Raw genomic sequence first — 13,082 nt, 5'->3', positions numbered from 1 at the left:
GATAGGCGCAGTTCTGGAGGACGCCAAGGACGAGGCGAGGCTGGAGGCGTAATAAAAATAAGACATCCCATGAAAATAAGTCATAGTGTGTCTTCTTCAGGAAAAATAAATATAAGACAGTGTCTTATTTTCGGGGAAACACGGTAGTTGTTCTGCAGCGTTTCTCCCAGCGTTACCAGAGGGTACCCTCGCACTGTAGTGCAGCGAAAAATAAATTGGAACATTTGTGGTATGAAAAGCAACAGGATTTCAGCAGGGAGTTTTGGGACATGCAGCAAACTGGAAACAGAGCAGGATGTCCCCCAAAAAACTTCTACAGATGCAAAGTGCCATGAAAGTGGGATTGTGCACAACAGCCCTGAGACCATTGTGAGCACAATCATGAAGGCACAATAAAAAGGAAGTCTGGAGGGGCTACATGGAAACAATGTGGTGCTCGAAGTGCCTTTTGGGTCTGGGTGACCCAGGTTCAGATCTGTGCCTGCCCATGAAGCGTGTCTGCCCCTTCACCACCTCAACAATGATACCCTCAAGCTTCTTAGGCAGAGAGTTTTCCAACTAGGCCCGTGAGGTTCCAAAGGCACATGGCCTACCTTTCATTTCACTGCCGCCCTGGGAATTGTTTTGTGCCTGCAAGTTAAAGCACAGCTGGTGAAATTCTTGACCTTGGAGTTACAAACGAGGCTCTCCACTTCAGCCAGCCAGCTTTTTTGTGCCCATCATTTTCCTTTTGAGTTGTGGCTCCCATCGCCACTTCCTTGCCTCAGCATTTTTTATTTTACTAAGTTGGGATGCTGCATAGCTGCCAAGTTTTCCCTTTTCTCACGAGGAAGCCTATTCAGCATAAGGGAATTTCCCTTAAAAAAAGGGATAACTTGGCAGCTATGGGATGCTGTTGAGTTGAAAAGTTGTTCTGCAAGAGGTACTTTCAAAACACCCACTGCCATTATTCTCAGAGTGGCAGTAGCCATGAGTTGTGGTTGAAAAGTAGCAGTGTCAGTCAACCCTAAAAGGCACCTTTGGTTGGATGCAAATGGTTTGTGTGTGATTTGCTTCCTGGTCAGAAAACCCACAAGAAACCCCAGGTGTGTGTGCTGCTCTGTAAAACCAGGAACCTCTTGGAGCTCCTTTTCATTTTCTGGGTATGAAGCACACAAACATATGTCCTGGGTGTTCTTTGAGCGGGAGATACACCCTCCCTGTGTTATCTATTTTTTTAATCATTCAGTCAGCGGTTTCACCCCCAAACCTTAGTGATAAAGTTGCAGTGAGATCCAGCAGCATAAAGTAGAAATTAGCCAGACATTTCCCTGAGGTACCTTGCTCACTTCATAGGTAATTTTGTTTTGCTGGAGACACTTCGCAGAAGGAAAAATAGCAGAAGCTGTTGCCACTTGTGCTTTATGCTGCCCTCACCGCAGGAATCTGCTTTAGACCTTGATGTTGGGGTTGATGATTCCATAGTCTTCTGTCTAGTCATTTAATTGGGTTTGGGTTTTGTGAACTGTGCCTCTTGAGCTAATGCATATTGCACATTCCCTACCCACTGAAAAGGCACACTTCTATTATTTTTGCTCAGGGCTCCATAGTATTCCAACTGCCACTTTTGATCAGCTTTCATTTTATTTAACCTGTGCTAATTTCATCTGGGGTCCCCCTCCCTTTTATTTTGTAATATTTATCAATCTGGGGCAGAATGGGGGAGATGTCGGCTGTCTTTCTGTTGTCTTTTTTCATTTTTGAAATGTTTGTTTATGCTTTTTGAGTTTTGCTTATTGTGTTTAATTCCCCCCTCCCTCCTTTTTTTGGCATCCTGTTTTTTTGTTTTTATTTTTACATCACCTTCCGGGACTTTTGTGGCCTTCCAACCTCCATCCTTCCACTGATTTTCCTCCTGTGCAAAATCACACCTCCTTTACGTGGGGTCTTGGTGGTGGTGCCACTGCCTGTTCTTCACCCCTATTAGCTTTAAGATAGCCAAAAATGCCAGGCAAAGCTTGAATAATTCTCCTCCAGTGAAAGAGCTGAAAGAACCCTCTGGTGTCGATGCCTTCCGGTCCCGCAGCATCAGTGTCTCTGACCATGCAGCCCACAGGTAGTGATTCTTGGAGAGCCACCTGGGCTCGCAGCCACATTACTTGCTATGATGGGGAGGGTGGCAGATGGAACAGAGGGGATTTGCATGCTGGGGTTCTTGCATGATTTCCTTAGAACTGAGCCCTACCCAACAAGGTTTGCTATGCAAGTGCTTTCTTCTGTTTGCCTGTTTTAAGGTTGAAAAGGACACACAATTTTAACACTGCTGCTAATGTTGGTTTAGTTGCGTGACTCCCATTGATAAAGATGTGAGAAGGGACAGCTGGCTTGACACCCCCCCCCCATGGTGGTTGTTCCAAAGGCAACTTCCTGAACTAAATTTTCTGTATGCCAATAAAGATGTTGAAGTTGAAGTTGAATTACATTCTTTAAATAAAAAGTACTGCATTTTATAGGGCAGTTGTCACAAGGCTATTTAGCTATGGGATGGAATAGAAGGTAACTTTACCATATGGCACAAGAGACCTCTTGATACAAAGTTTTGATAAGCTGGTGATCAGATCTGTCCTATTATTTTGTACAGCACAATGTATTGCTTAAAATTTTAGAGGGATGGCCCTTGGGTTTGTCTCCTGTAGCAAAAATGACAAAAGTGTCTTGTGACACCTTTTAAAGATGAACAAATTTATTATGCTATAATAGCGTTCATGGACTCAAGCCACGGAAAGCTGTGTCTGATGACGTGACCTTAAGTCCATGAAATCTTGTGCCATCATAATTTTTTTAGTCTTTGAGGTGCCACAAAGGGCTCCTTGTTTTTCAGGTACCCTTCACTTTGGGGGCTGCTGATTTCTTTAGTCCTCCTGCTATCCCATGGTTAGATTCATAGAAAGTATAAAAAGGAATGTCAGTTTATAACAGTAATGACCTGGCACAATCCTAACCATGTCTACTTGGAAGTAAATCCTCCTGAATGCAGAGGGGCTTACTCCAAAATTTGCAGGGTTAGGATCACAGGGTTAGGATCACACCCATAGTCAGCAACTGTGTCTCTAGGAGGGCTGCTTTGAAATGGAATCCAAGTCTGTGATTACCTAGCCTGATAAGTGACCTGCTAGTAGGTCCTGTTGCCACAGATGCCATACAGCTACAACTCCCCCCCCCCAAAGCAATTGAGGGGTCAGGCAAGCCTACTCCAAGCAGATGAAATAGCCCCTCTTTAGTTACTCTCTCTCCTTGATTTTAAGAAGACACATAGGCTCTCATAATCCCATATTTCAGGTCAGTCTCCTTCATGAAGCCACATTCCAAAGTTTGATATCCATTAAAAAAACACTGCTAAGCTTGTGTAAGTGTGTCCCACCCCCCTGCCTCCCAGCTTGCTGCATGCTGTAGTGATTGTGAGATGACTGGTTTTCCTTGTCCATTGTGCTTTGGCAAACATCCGACCCACCTTTTTCCAGCCGGCTGCAGACCTCCATCACCAGTTCCAGCCTGGGATCTGCTGACGAGAACTCTATGGCTCAAGCAGACGACAGCCTGAAAAATCTCCACTTGGAGCTGACGGAGACCTGCCTCGACATGATGGCTCGATACGTCTTCTCAAACTTCACAGCTGTGCCCAAAAGGTTCCAGTTCTTACTCGAAGCCCGAGTCCCCAACCCTCTTTCAGGAATGGCTATTGTTGGTTTTGTATGCCAACTGCTTTGACTCCTTATTTGCTTCTCAGTGATCCAGAATAGAATCTCAAAATGTGATACGCCCTTTCCTTATCGTGAAATATTATGCCCCTTATAATGAAGTATGAACTGGATCTTTGTCACCTTTCCACATCCTGGTGCTGCTTTGGACTATCTCCCAATAGGCCCCAGCCAGTGTGGTCAGTGGCCAGGAATGATGGGATTTGCAGTCCATCTAGAGGGCACCAAGTTAGCTAACCCTGGCTTAAAGGTAAAGGGACCCCTGACCATTAGGTCCAGTCGTGACCGATTCTGGGGTTGCGGCGCTCATCTTGCGTTATTGGCCGAGGGAGCTGGCGTACATCTTCCAGGTCATGTGGCCAGCATGACAAAGCTGCTTCTGGCGAACCAGAGCAGCACATGGAAATGCCGTTTACCTTCCCGTTGTAGCGGTACCTATTTATCTACTTGCACTTTGACGTGCTTTCGAACTGCTAGCTTGGCAGGAGCTGGGACCGAGCAACGGGAGCTCACCCCGTCGCGGGGATTCAAACCACCAACCTTCTGATCGGCAAGCCCTAGGCTCTGTGGTTTAACCTACAGCGCCACCCACTGGCTTAGATGGCCTTAAAAGGACTGGATGTGGGAACCAGTGATTTTGTCTTATTTGCCATGATAGCTATGTGGAGTCCCCATGATCAGAAGGAATGTTTCTCCGGTGGTGGGGAATGTCCTGTTTTGGGGGCAGAGAATGCTTTAACCTGATGGACCTTTGGCCGCATTCATCAAGGCGGTTCTTCAGTTCCTTCATTCCAGCCTTCTTTGACCTGGCGTCTGTCAATGTTTTGTTGGACTACAGCTCCCAGGAGCCCCAGCCAGCATCACCATATGATGCTGGAGCTGACGGGAGCATGGCTATATTGGCTGGGGATGATGGGAGTTGTAGCAGCTGCTTTAATTCATTGCCCATGTCTTCCTGATGCTTCCAGGTCTCCGGTGGGAGAGTTTCTCCTCTCTGGAGGGAGGACCAAGACGTGGCTGGTGGGCAACAAGCTGGTGACAATCACAACAAGTGTCGGGACGGGAACCAGGTCTCTCCTGGGCCTTGACTTGGCAGAGACACAGAACAGCACAGAGGCAAGGTAAGCCCCAATGCACTTCTCACCCCTTTGAATAATAATAATAATAATAATAATAATAATAATAATAATAATGCAAAGGAGACTGGGGAAATGACACTGGGCACTCTTAAAATTCCAGGGGTTGAGGGTAGGGAAGAAGGGACAAATAACTATAGTGGGGTGCTTTCACAGAGTTTTTAATTTTGACTAGCGGTGGGTGTGGAAACGGGAGGAATGGGCACCTTTGCACAAAGATCCTGGTCTCAAAATCTGTCTGAGGCTGGGAGGCCACTTGCTCACCCTTCTCTGCCTTCTGCCACAAGAGGATGCCCCCCTTATGCTGTTTTACACAGGAAGAGAGGAAGCTGCCTTTTACTGAGTCAGACCACTGGTCCATCTAGCTCAGTACTGTCTACACTGATTGGCAGGGGCTCTCCAGGGTTTCAGGCAGGAGGCATTCTCAGCCCTACCTGGAGATACAGGGGCTGGAGCTTGGGACCTTCTGCATGGAAGGCAGGTGCTCATGCCTTTGTGCTGCGGCCCTTCCCCATCTACCTCAGTTGATAACAGCGCTGGAGGGTCTTGGCCTTTCCCAGTCTCCTGGTCCCCTTAACTGGAGATGGTGGTACGCCTGCTGGGCCTTCTGCATGCAGAGCAGGTGTTCTGCCACTGAACCATGGCCCCTCCCCACAAGATCTACCAACGGAGACAAATTAATTCCTTTGTGGACTGACGGCGTTCCTGCTTTGGATTCCTAGCTCAGACCACACCTTGCAAGTGAGGCAGACCAAAGAAGCTCCAGCCAAGCTTGAGTCCCAGGCTGGCCCACAAGTGGTTCGAACCCGCAACCGTGTTAGGTCGATGTCCGGTAAGGAGCCTCCCCTGATTTATCTGTATGGAAGATTCAGGTGCTTAGAGCCATAAGGCTTGCTTATATTGTTTGTTCAGGATCAGGCCTGCAGGCTACTGCAGAGTAGTTACTCCTGAGACAAATGGGGTTTGAGAATGTAAGATGAGCAGCCTGCTGGATCAGGTCCAAAAGGGCCCATCTATCCCAGCATCCTGTTCTCACAGTGGCCGGCCAGATGCCCCAGTGGGAAGCCAGCAAGCAAGAGATACACTCTCCCCACTTGTGATTCCCAGAGGGATAATGCGCCAGGATTTCAGTGGCAACTGGTTGGCTTCCTGATTGTAGGAGCTAAATTGATGGTGCTCTGAAGGATATGCATATGCTCCCAATTGACAGACTGTATGCCAAGGTGGTGTGCAGCAATATAGAAGAAGGTGCCATGGAATATTGACCTGCTGATCCCTGGTAAATGCATCCATAGCCTTCAGCTGATTATCCAGCACTTGCAGGCTAGAGCTGGTAGGAGTTGTCTTCTAAAATGGTGCTGACTGGGGGAGGGGCTGATGGGAGTCGTAGTCCCAAACGTGTGAAGGGCACCCGGTTAGCAAAGCTTGGCTTATTGTGACTGTTCAGCCCAGCAGTTCTCCCTCCTGGAATAACTGGAGTTCTGTCCTAATAAGCAACTTCTTAGTCCTACTTGTACCTACTTGTACCTACTTGTTTCCAGTTTCTGGGGCTTCTCTTCTCCTTGTTTGCTAGACAGTGGCCCAGGCTTGGCCTGGTTACCAGGGGCTTGATGTCATTCTCTTGTGCTTGAATCCTGCTTGCAGGTTTCCCATAGGAATCTGGTTGGCCACTGTGAGAACATGATGCTGGACCATGGGCATGACTCAGCCGGCTCTTCTTGGGTTCTCAGCGTTTAGTCCATACACTGGCAACCTCCGGCCCATGGAGGCCGTTTATCCAGCCCATGAGCCACCCGGTCACCGAGCCGCCCGCTCGGCAAGTCCCCTGCGTGCTGCGCTAAACCAGCGCCTGTGCCTGCACCTGTGCAGATGCTGGAAATCGCGTCTGCACAGCCGCAGAAGTGTTTTCCGGCGCTGCAGACATGCTCAGAAGCCATTTCTGGAGCCCTGGACATGGGTAGCGTGGCGTCGGAAATTGCTTCTGCGCATGTCTGGCCCATGTCCGGCCCATGTCTGGCCCACAGATGATAGTATGTGGGAATGCTCCGGCACACGGCCGGAAAACATTGCTGACGCCTGGCTTAGTCAATAGAAACTGGTTTGGGAGAGGTGCATATTAGTTTAGCCTCTACCCAGCAGGAGACGGATTCTGACCTCAGTGGAGCCCACCACAATCTCCATAGAGCTGTCTGTTGAACAAGTGTTAAGGAGAATTCACAGATGTGCAGAAAATTCCCCCCGCCCCTTTGCCTAATAAAAGACATCACCTGAACTAATTTAGGATCTATCTCTACCTTCTGATCCACACTGGTGATTGCTTGCCCTGATAATAATAGCTTTGGATATGAGAGGATCCCCCAGGCAGAGTATCTTTGCACTTCAGTCCTAGAGTGGGATTAACAGTCACTACAAGCCCCAGGAGGGGAGGGCGCTCTTGTATTCGTATCTCACTTGCAGGCTTCCCTTGCAGGCTTTTGTTTGGACACTGTGAGTACAGGAGGCTGGGCTAGATGGGCCACTGGCCTCATCCAGCAGGCGCTTCTTATATTCCTAAGCACACACAGTTCAACTCTGTTTCTTCTCAATAGCTGCCTATGTTTTTTGTATTGTCTTTGAACCAATATGCAGCCCCTCAGCAAAATCCTCCTAACCTCTCTGCTTCCTCCGAATGCCCTTTTGCCATCCAGGTGGCCATGCCTTGCGGGTTGGGGCATTAGACACCTCCACCTCCCATTTCCCAGCCACCCCGATGCCCCAAGGATTTCAGAGCTCTCCTGCTCCTACTGCTGCTCGAGCAGAAAAGGCTGTTCCTGGGCCTCTACAGAAGGAAAAGGCCAACTTGGCTGCGTACGTCCCCCTGCTAACACAAGGCTGGGCAGAGATACTGGTGCGGAGACCGACAGGTAGGCCAGGTGAAATGTATGCCTTCACAAATCTGTAAAATGGCATGTGTTGGTGCACACGTTTCCATGTTGCTGAGTGTACAGGGCTTAATCAGTGCCTTATCCCAGAATCATAGGAATGATGTAACACTGTGCATTATTATAGGAGTCTTTCAGGAATGTGTCTTAGTTGCAGCCCTTTGTATAGGTTGTGGCATGGACAAGCAATGATGTTCCTTCAGCCTGGTGAGAAGTGTTTTGTTATAATGCTAAAAAGCAATTAGCACTTGGAGAGAGCACTTCTTACCATGCCTTATGGCTCTGGTGTAGGGGACCTCCAGCGTTCTGTGAAAAGTTACCAGGTATTTCCCAATGAGAAGATCAGTTACGGTGCACAAAGTCCTGTGAAAAGCAACTTGCCCATTGCTATCTGTCCCCCCCCCCCCCGGGCTCTGTATGTAGCTGCAGGGAAGTGGCAAAAGGCAGCTTCTTGTGTTCTTATGTGATTCTTTTAGGGCTATGCATGGTACCCCCAATCCAGTCTGGGACTCTGGATCAGCCCTGATCTGACTCTGGACAGTCTAGGATCAACCTGGAACAGGGACCTGAATTGATTTGGGGTGGGGGCGGCCAGCCCTAGCATTTAATTAAGGTTTTAAACATGCAGTTGGGAAGGGAACGTGTTGATCAGTGGAAAGGTCAGTCCTGCTGGAATCACCAGCACCTTTCCTGCAGGCTGGGTGAAGCAGATCCTGCAGATGCTGCCTGCCTCCCCTCACCCCTAGGCGATCCGGAGCTCTCTTGGCCTCATTGGGCCAAAGCCTGGGTCAGCCCAGTTTGGGTCCAGGCATTGTTTGAATCTGGTGCACAGCCCCAGTGTATTCTAGGCAGAGCTCTCCATTCACCTAGGAGGCTAGTGCTGGATGTTCGAGATGTGCGCAACCTGGAATGAGACCCCAAATCCCCTGCAAGACATTTACGAAAGAGGGAAACGAGACTGGGGTCATTAACGGGGATTTTATTTTATTTTTAATGGGGAAGATTTGCCCCTCTCCAAGCAAAGCTGTGCAAAGGATGGCTTCTCAGTGGCATGTTCTGCTTTGTTCTGCATCTTCACCTTCCCACCACTCCAGGTAACACGAGCTGGCTGATGAGCCTGGAGAACTCCCTGAGCCCGTTTTCCTCGGATATCAACAGCATGCCCCTGCAGGAGCTCTCCAACGCTCTCATGGCGGCCGAGCGCTTCAAGGAGCACCGCGACCCCACCCTGTACAAGTCCCTCTCGGTCCCTTCCTCCACCTTGCCAACGGGGACTGCCAAGCCGTACTTTCTGCAGCGCTCAAACACAGGTGAGGCAGCACAGTGGCTGGCCCAGGAGAGAGGGTGCGAGGATGAGACCATAGCCAGCCATTCCCAGCCCAAAGTGCTTCATGGCAGAGCCACTCTGCTTTAGGAGGACAGGAGGTGCAATTCACCTTCCTAAAAGGAAGTCTTTAATGTAGCCTGAAGCCCAGCCACTGTTCCAGCAGGTCATGTGTGGGGCTAGCAGGGGCTGATGGGAAGTGTAGTCCAAAACAGTTGAAGAGCTCCAGGTTCGGGAAAGCTGCCTTAATCAATTAGGGATAATTCCATAGGAGTTAGATCATGCTTCTCGAATAAATTATGCTGCCTTGGACCACTTGAGCCACATTCACACCATTCATGGAATGCAGTATGGGGTAAGGTAAAGGTAAAGGACCCCCTGGATGGTTAAGTCCAGTCAAAGGCAACTATGGGGTGCGGCACTCAACTCGCTTTCAGGCCGAGGGAGCCGGTGTTTGTCCACAGCTTTCCAAGTCATGTGGCCTGCATGACTAAACCGCTTCTGGTGCAATGGAAGACTCTGACAGAAGCTAGAGGATTCTTTGAGGGAATGACTTTTGTAAAAGTGGTATTATATTTCTTTTAATGGATGCTGTGAATGTGGTCTTGCTGAAGAAATGCAGGATAGAAACATAAATACTTAGGGTTGTATCCAATGTTATCCCTATGTGGAGCATACCTATTGAAATTCACCGGCATGCCTAAAGTAGGGTTGCCATACATCTAGACTTTCCTGGATCCCCCCTCCCCCAAAAAGCTCAACAACTTTCCCTTAAAAAGCTTTTTGTGTCTGGATTTTTACTTCTTGAAATATGGCAACCCTAGACTAAAGATTTGTAAATTTCAGTGGGTCTGTTCTCAATAACAGTTGGATACAACTCTGAATAATCCATCTTACTTACATGCGTATAATTCAGTCATAGAAAGAAGCACACTGTCCATTTCACTAAACACAGCAGAATCTGTGCTTCTTCTGAGGCAGCCTTAGCCTAAGAGTGTTTTGATCAATGCATGTTTCACTCATGAGTCTAGGTCTCCTTCCAGAAGTTATCAGGGCAGACTGGGTAGAGGACTTCTCTGTTAAAGCTCCCTTGTTCTGAAACAATGGTCTGCAGCAAGAAGGGGGGATGGAGAATTCCCTTGCTGCTCAGGTCTGTGTTTATTAACACCAATGTTCTGTGCCAGAGTAGTTCAGATTCTGTAACCTGGCTAAATTAGTATGCATGGTTTTCTTTTTCTTTTTGCATAATTTTTTTCTGTGATCTTTGTGTGCGTAATTTTGTTTCTGCTCATCATGGGGGCACTGGCACAGATCTGTGCAAGAGCCCTGATAAAACTGGGAATGTTTCCTGCAGTTTGTTCTGACTTTGGGCATTGCCCCCACAAGCACATATTTACACAACCACAGGGACTAGAATCTTGTTTCTTTTTCATTTCTTTATCCAGCAGGCAGTTGCATATCCTGCATCTTTTCCATTCTCCTTTGGAATTGCAGCATTGCACACAGCTCTGCTGCAGCCCCGCCCACACGAGCAGTGCCCCGCCTACTCAACTTCCTGCCCCACCCCCTCTGTTTCTGAGATTTAACCTGCTGCTACCCACTCACTTTCCAGCTAATCTGAATAGACCCAATGACAGTAAATTAGGCTGCTGGTTGGTTTGTTTCTGTTTTTAGATGAAAATACAGTTAACGCCTGGATTCTAAATATTGTGCTCTGCACCACACACCCTTGGCCAATCTGGAAGGCATCAGGTTTGGGAAAACTGCTCTCCCAAATTTTACACCTGTGCAGGACGGATCTCAAGAACAGAGAACATGCATGCTTCCTGGTATTAAACTCTTCCAGGATAGTGGGTTGTATGCAATGTTAATGCTACTCAGAGCAGATGCATTGAAATCAATGGCCATGACTCCTGTTGGTAAATTCATTTTAGGGAGCCTACTCTGAGTAGGAGTTGGTTGGAGACAACTCTCAATTCAGGTGTAATCAACAGCATCTAAAGTGCGATGTAAAAAAAAAGTAGTGTTCAGATGCCCGTTTGCCAGGACATTTTAAGATGCAAGAACCTGGGAGCTGTGAGCTTTTCTTTTTCCTGGTGTTTTAAGGCTGAACCACTGCAGTGATGGAAGTGCTGGTGGTTCCCCCCCCCTTTTGTGTTTTAGTTTAGGGACAGGGAAGGTTTGCGGCATAAGTGTACTATAATCTCATACCTCCTTTTCCTGACTTCCTGAACTGCATAAGCCACCTCTTCTTAACCATTCTATTGTCCAGTATTCAGTGTGGGTATCTAGATGTTTCTCCCTCCCTTCTCTCATTGACTGATTTACAAAGCCCAAAACAATTTAGTTCCAGGGTGCCTCAGGGACTTCCTGATCCCTTCCACCCCAGCTCAATCACTGAGATCATTGCAGGAGCATCACTGGCCATTTCCCAAGTTGGTGAAGCTCATTTGACAAGGAACTGAACCTTTCGTATTGTGCCTGTGGAGACTCTTCCAGCTTTTAAACACCTGCTGAAAACTTTCCCATTCTGCCAGGCCTTATTTGGGCAGTTAATAATACATCTTTCCACAATAGTTAGCTGATTTCTTATTTACACACGCACACACGGTTTTATGTACATTTGCTGTACATTGCTCTGGTTTTTGTTTTATGCATTAGCGGTATATAAATATTTGTATGAATAAAAATACTAATGCAGGGCAAAGTCCACTGTGAAGTTTTCTGCAAGCCCGTTTGAAGTTCTTGCCCTTTTCGTTGAGAATTGTGAAGGAAGACCATCTGCTGCGTTGCACCATGTTGGATGGCTCCATCCTCGTTTGGGGCAGGGGTAGGAGGAGGAAACTCCCCCTGTAACACAGCCTTTGGCAACGTGGTGCCCACCAGATGTTTGGGACTATAACTCCCATCATTCCCAGCCACCATGGCCGATGAGTATTCTGGTCTAAAATGGCTGGGCAATAAATTAAAACCATCAGCATCATCCCAAGCTATGTCGCAGGGTGTGATGGGATTTGGAGTCCTCAGCCCCCGAAGGCTCAGCCTTGGCTATACCTCTTCTAAGTGCTCTCACACTTCCCTACCCTGTTGTTTTCTCCCGTGTATTTTGTTGAAGCTGACTCTCTTTCTGATTATGTGTTAAAACTCGGTGCTTTAATTTTATTTATTTATTTTCTCCATAGAGTCTCTTCCTCTCTCTCTTCCACTCCTCCCTTTTTGATGTCATTCCTCCCTTGGTTTTCCCTTCACAGTGGCCTCTTTCTCTTCCATGTACCTGACCAGTTCTCAAGAAAAGTTGCACAGGAGCATTTCCTGGGCAGGTATACTTGCATATCTTTAAAGGAGGTTTTTTTATAAAAAAAGAAAAGAAAAGAAAAAAAGAAAAGCAAGAAAGAGGAGGGAGGGGGGAGCAAGTATTGACATAAAAAGAAACAAGCACTGTGATTCATAGAGGCTGCATTTCCTCATGCTTCCATCCACTCCTTCCATGTTTTATGTCTGCCCCTGATCTCATTGCACTCCAGGGATGGATATTCCAATGGGCATAAACAAGTCCAAGCCAGACATGGCCTCGGTTGGTCCATGAAAGCTCCATAATGCCTTGGTTTTGGGGTGGGTGGGGAAGCTCTTTATAGGCAGGCCACCATACTGTAGGGCAGGGCTGCCCAATGTGGTTGTCCACCAAATGGTGTTGGACTTCCAACTCCTACCAGCCCCAGCCAACCTCACCAACAGCTGGGGACCTGAGATGTTTGTTTTCAGAGCCCGTCCTATTCCTATGGTTGTGATCTGTTTTAACTGTTTCAGATTTTAAATTGTTGTGACCCACGCTGGGACCTGCTGGTGAAGGGCAGGAGATACTTTATTGTTATTATTAGGAATAATAATAGTTGCATTCTAACATCTGGAGTGGACCACATTGGCTATCTCTGCTATAGAACACAGAAAGAAGGAAAGTTGCAAT

At 47.7% G+C, this 13,082-nt stretch overlaps 1 protein-coding gene across 5 annotated transcripts in view; it reads left to right on the top strand.

Moving 5' to 3' along the window:
- The window catches only part of TSC2 (TSC complex subunit 2), a 51,225-nt gene that overhangs the window by 23,360 nt on the left and 14,783 nt on the right, over window positions 1-13,082 (top strand). For 2 of the 5 annotated variants that reach the window (XM_035130991.2, XM_035130996.2), the window contains 7 exons: window positions 1,967-2,095; window positions 3,501-3,665; window positions 4,706-4,858; window positions 5,596-5,705; window positions 7,561-7,776; window positions 8,889-9,104; window positions 12,370-12,438. In XM_035130991.2, the coding sequence (XP_034986882.1) occupies window positions 1,967-2,095; window positions 3,501-3,665; window positions 4,706-4,858; window positions 5,596-5,705; window positions 7,561-7,776; window positions 8,889-9,104; window positions 12,370-12,438 (1,058 nt within the window). The remainder of the gene's footprint in view (window positions 1-1,966; window positions 2,096-3,500; window positions 3,666-4,705; window positions 4,859-5,595; window positions 5,706-7,560; window positions 7,777-8,888; window positions 9,105-12,369; window positions 12,439-13,082) is intronic. The other 3 variants (XM_060282947.1, XM_060282946.1, XM_060282948.1) reach the window with 3 other exon arrangements.

The sequence above is a fragment of the Zootoca vivipara genome, chromosome 14, assembly GCF_963506605.1.
Source record: "Zootoca vivipara chromosome 14, rZooViv1.1, whole genome shotgun sequence".
Taxonomy (NCBI): Eukaryota; Metazoa; Chordata; class Lepidosauria; order Squamata; family Lacertidae; genus Zootoca; species Zootoca vivipara.
The sequence above is the reverse complement of the archived record's forward strand: the minus strand, read 5'-3'. Positions and strand labels throughout refer to the sequence as shown.